This window comes from Gouania willdenowi, chromosome 9 (genome assembly GCF_900634775.1).
Source record: "Gouania willdenowi chromosome 9, fGouWil2.1, whole genome shotgun sequence".
Taxonomy (NCBI): domain Eukaryota; kingdom Metazoa; phylum Chordata; class Actinopteri; order Blenniiformes; family Gobiesocidae; genus Gouania; species Gouania willdenowi.
Window position 1 is genome coordinate 18,198,263 of NC_041052.1, and position 5,329 is coordinate 18,203,591.

Genomic DNA, 5,329 nt, shown 5'->3' on the forward strand with positions numbered 1-5,329 from the left:
GCCAAACACAGTAAAACAGTAGAAGAAGAAGCATTGTCAGTGTGTTTCTGTTTACATCAGGGCGAGAGCAGGACAAGCTTCTCAGAGTGGAAATACGCGCATCATTTTTGTCTCCAAAAGATGTATCAGTGAAGCTAAGCTAACGCTGCGGCTGGATTTTAACGGACTGACTGTTATCCAGGAACTGGTCAGCCAAACTATTGCACGGTATGTTGTTGTAAATATGCAGCCTGTCGCTACTGCTGAGTCACTGCTAACAGCAGCTCATCAGCCTATGTTTTGTTTTTCTTCTTTTTTTTTCTTTTCTTTTTTCTTTTTTCCTAATATGTTTAGCATTGTGTAGCTGAGAAAATTTCTGTGAATTAGTTTTTCCACATTTATTTTTATAAGCATTTTCAACAGCAGAATGTGCACCTGGAATATGCACAGCTTACTTTACATTACTGTGCTAAGGCTGAAAAATTACTGTTTTAATTTTGGAGCAGCTGTTTTGTGCTTTATATGCACATCATTTATGGTTGTTTTATAGCAGTTGATCAACAGTGGATTATTATATTATTACAGCACTAATATGAAGCTGTATGGACACAAATTACCCAAAATAAATAATACATTCTTTAATTCTAAGTAACTCAAAAGTTACTTTTTCCAGTAACGCATTACTTTTTTGTGTAAGTAATCAAAATAGTAACTGAGTTACTTTGTGAATGAAGTAACTAGTAATGGTAACTAGTTACTTTTTTTCAGTAACTAGCACAACAGTGAACACTACACACTGACCACTATGAATTACTGCTCAAACATGAACCATCCTAACACTATGTTACACGTGCATAAAGAAACATGCTTTTAACTAGACATGATGAATGTAGAACTGACATACTGAGTCAGGTGCTCTATCATTAACACACATACCGCAAGTTTTTTCTGTTTGACATGAATAAATAGAATGGTACGGTCCTCCTTAATCTCTTCTTTTTTCCCCCTGTTCATGTGGAACATTTGGAACATTCTGTACTTTGAGTAATAAGAGTTCTAAAATATCAGAGCCTGCTCAGTGTGACTTTGATAATCGTTCTCAGAGACAGTCATTACAAGTTAAACTGCATTGAGTTTATATAAGCACATTGAGTGTATTTAACGGAAAGGGAGAAATTCTTGTGGAAGGACCCAGCAGCACACATTGAGTGTGTATTGAATTTTCTACTTGACTGCACGAAGGACTGCTCGAAGTCTTCTTAGAGATTAAAGCTTGGAGAGTAGATCAGGATCATGGATGACGTGGTTGGAGATGGAGTTGGATGGCAGAGGGTCTACAGTCAGAGTGAAAAGAGGAACAACGGGTCTAGCGCCTCACTGAGAGAAACTCAATGTGAGTTCAACAGCATCTTGAACGATACTGTGTCTCAGATGAGAGCGTGGGAGAAGAAGATGAGCACTGAGCTCGTGAGAAAAGATGAGGAGATCGTCTCTTTAAAGAAAGCTGTCCAACAGGCAGAAAGTGGAGTGGAGAACATGGAGCATGAAGTGCATAGGCTCAACTGCCACCATCAGGACACTGTGTCTCAGATGGAAGCTAAATGGGAGAAGAAGATGAGCATTGAATTGGGGAAGAAAGATAAGCAGATCCTCTCTTTTAAGACAGCTGTCCAACAGGCCGACAGTGGAATGGAACAGATAGAGACTACACTGTGTGAGGTCCAAATCATCTTGGATGCTGTTGTGTCTCAGATGAGTGTAGAATGGCAGAAGAAGATGACGAGCACTGAGCTGGAGAAGAAAATAGACGATCTCCAACAGGCCAAGAGTGAAGTGGAGAACATGAAGAGTGAAGTGTGTAGGCTCAACCAACATCTCACTCTGATTGAGGAAAAGGAGAAAGAAACACAAGAAATGGAGCTTCTGGTGAAGGAGAACGCTGAAATGAAGGTGCTCGCCGCCACAAGCGGAAGGAGAAGAAACAGAAGGAGGAGGACAAAGAAGAAGAAGACATCAAGCACTGAGCTGGATAAGAAAGATGAGGAGACCCTCTCTTTAATGGACGATCTCCAACAGGCCAAGAGTGAAGTGGAGAACATGAAGAGCGAAATGTGTGAGTTAAAAAGCGTCCGTGAAGATATGGTGTGTCAGATGGAAGCAGAATGGGAGAAGAAGACGATAACTGAGCTTGAGAAGAAAGATGAGGAGATCGTCACTTTAAAGAAAGCTATCCAACAGGCAGAAAGTGGAGTGAAGAACATGGAGCATGAAGTGCATAGGCTCAACTGCCACCATCAGGACACTGTGTCTCAGATGGAAGCTGAATGGGAGAAGAAGATGAGGATTGAATTGGAGAAGAAAGATGAGGAGACCCTCTCTTTAATGGACGATCTCCAACAGGCCAAGAGTGAAGTGGAGAACATGAAGAGCGAAGTGTGTGAGTTAAAAAGCGTCCGTGATGATATGGTGTGTCAGATGGAAGCAGAATGGGAGAAGACGAGAACTGAGCTTGAGAAGAAAGATGAGGAGATCGTCTCTTTAAAGAAAGCTGTCCAACAGGCAGAAAGTGGAGTGGAGAACATGGAGCATGAAGTGCATAGGCTCAACTGCCACCATCAGGACACTGTGTCTCAAATGGAAGCTGAATGGGAGAAGAAGATGAGCATTGAATTGGGGAAAAAAGATAAGGAAATCCTCTCTTTAATGGACGATCTCCAACAGGCCGAGAGTGAAGTGGAGAACATGAAGAGCGAAGTGTGTGAGTTAAAAAGCGTCCGTGATGATATGGTGTGTCAGATGGAAGCAGAATGGGAGAAGAAGACGAGAACTGAGCTTGAGAAGAAAGATGAGGAGATCGTCTCTTTAAAGAAAGCTGTCCAACAGGCAGAAAGTGGAGTGGAGAACATGGAGCATGAAGTGCATAGGCTCAACTGCCACCATCAGGACACTGTGTCTCAGATGGAAGCTGAATGGGAGAAGAAGATGAGCATTGAATTGGGGAAGAAAGATAAGGAGATCCTCTCTTTTAAGAAAGCTGTCCAACAGGCCGACAGTGGAATGGAACAGATAGAGACTACACTGAGTGAGGTCCAAATCATCTTGGATGCTGTTGTGTCTCAGATGAGTGTAGAATGGCAGAAGAAGATGACGAGCACTGAGCTGGAGAAGAAAATAGACGATCTCCAACAGGCCAAGAGTGAAGTGGAAAACATGAAGAGTGAAGTGTGTAGGCTCAACCAACATCTCACTCTGATTGAGGAAAAGGAGAAAGAAACACAAGAAATGGAGCTTCTGGTGAAGGAGAACGCTGAAATGAAGGTGCTCGCCACCACAAGCGGAAGGAGAAGAAACAGAAGGAGGAGGACAAAGAAGAAGACATCAAGCACCGAGCTGGATAAGAAAGATGAGGAGATCCTCTCTTTAATGGACGATCTCCAACAGGCCAAGAGTGAAGTGGAGAACATAAAGAGCGAAGTGTGTGAGTTAAAAAGCGTCCGTGATGATATGGTGTGTCAGATGGAAGCAGAATGGGAGAAGAAGACGAGAACTGAGCTTGAGAAGAAAGATGAGGAGATCGTCTCTTTAAAGAAAGCTGTCCAACAGGCAGAAAGTGGAGTGGAGAACATGGAGCATGAAGTGCATAGGCTCAACTGCCACCATCAGGACACTGTGTCTCAGATGGAAGCTGAATGGGAGAAGAAGATGAGGATTGAATTGGGGAAGAAAGATGAGGAGACCCTCTCTTTAATGGATGATCTCCAACAGGCCAAGAGTGAAGTGGAGAACATGAAGAGCGAAGTGTGTGAGTTAAAAAGCGTCCGTGATGATATGGTGTGTCAGATGGAAGCAGAATGGGAGAAGAAGACGAGAACTGAGCTTGAGAAGAAAGATGAGGAGATCGTCTCTTTCAAGAAAGCTGTCCAACAGGCAGAAAGTGGAGTGGAGAACATGGAACATGAAGTGCATAGGCTCAACTGCCACCATCAGGACACTGTGTATCAGATGGAAGCTGAATGGGAGAAGAAGATGAGGATTGAATTGGGGAAAAAAGATAAGGAGATCCTCTCTTTAATGGATGATCTCCAACAGGCCAAGAGTGAAGTGGAGAACATGAAGAGCAAAGTGTGTGAGTTAAAAAGCGTCCGTGATGATATGGTGTGTCAGATGGAAGCAGAATGGGAGAAGAAGACGAGAACTGAGCTTGAGAAGAAAGATGAGGAGATCGTCTCTTTAAAGAAAGCTGTCCAACAGGCAGAAAGTGGAGTGGAGAACATGGAACATGAAGTGCATAGGCTCAACTGCCACCATCAGAACACTATGTCTCAGATGGAAGCTGAATGGGAGAAGAAGATGAGGATTGAATTGGGGAAAAAAGATAAGGAGATCCTCTCTTTTAAGAAAGCTGTCCAACAGGCCGACAGTGGAATGGAACAGATAGAGACTACACTGAGTGAGGTCCAAATCATCTTGGATGCTGTTGTGTCTCAGATGAGTGTAGAATGGCAGAAAAAGATGACGAGCACTGAGCTGGAGAAGAAAATAGACGATCTCCAACAGGCCAAGAGTGAAGTGGAGAACATGAAGAGTGAAGTGTGTAGGCTCAACCAACATCTCACTCTGATTGAGGAAAAGGAGAAATAAACACAAGAAATTGAGCTTCTGGTGAAGAAGAATGCTGAAATGAAGGTGCTCGCCACCACAAGCGGAAGGAGAAGAAACAGGAGGAGGACAAAGAAGAAGAAGACAATATCAAGCACTGAGCTGGATAAGACAGATGAGGAGATCCTCTCTTTAATGGACGATCTCCAACAGGCCAAGAGTGAAGTGGAGAACATGAAGAGTAAAATAAAACTTTGTCCTTAAGGCAAAGCAACACAGATGCATTTGTGATGGAGATTGAACGTGCTTTAGATGAAAAAAAATAAATTATGAAGTCACCCTCTCAGTCTTTTTATTTGGATTTTGAAATGTTCCTATTGGATGCTGACTACAGCAGTTCAACACCGTACTTCAAAAGTAGAAATATCACATTTATTTCACATCTTTCCATCTTGAAACAATCCACATACAGAATAATACAAATAAAGTGCAAAAATCTTGGCTTTGAATTCAAATTGATGACAGATATTTAGCAAAAATATCTCAGCAACTCTAAACGCAATTCTGTGTTATAGTATAACAAACTGAGCATATTTGTGAGCAGACGACCGACCAAATGCAGCAATATTTGATTATTTATGTAGGAGGTCATGTCTGACAGATTCCACAGCACACTTCTTGACCATTTGGTCAGGAAGAGTTTCCCACTTTTTCCCCTTACAAACAGAGACAAAGAGCTGAGAACAGGAAT

The 5,329-nt window shown here is 42.4% G+C and overlaps 1 protein-coding gene across 1 annotated transcript; it reads left to right on the top strand.

The window, feature by feature from the left end:
- The first annotated feature begins 1,065 nt into the window (after positions 1-1,065).
- Positions 1,066-4,860, top strand: LOC114469143 (probable myosin heavy chain ECU04_1000). Its single transcript, XM_028456352.1, has one exon. It carries the CDS (start codon positions 1,273-1,275, stop codon positions 4,618-4,620), a length of 3,348 nt encoding a protein of 1,115 aa, XP_028312153.1. The 5' UTR covers positions 1,066-1,272; the 3' UTR covers positions 4,621-4,860.
- The last annotated feature ends 469 nt before the right edge of the window (positions 4,861-5,329 follow it).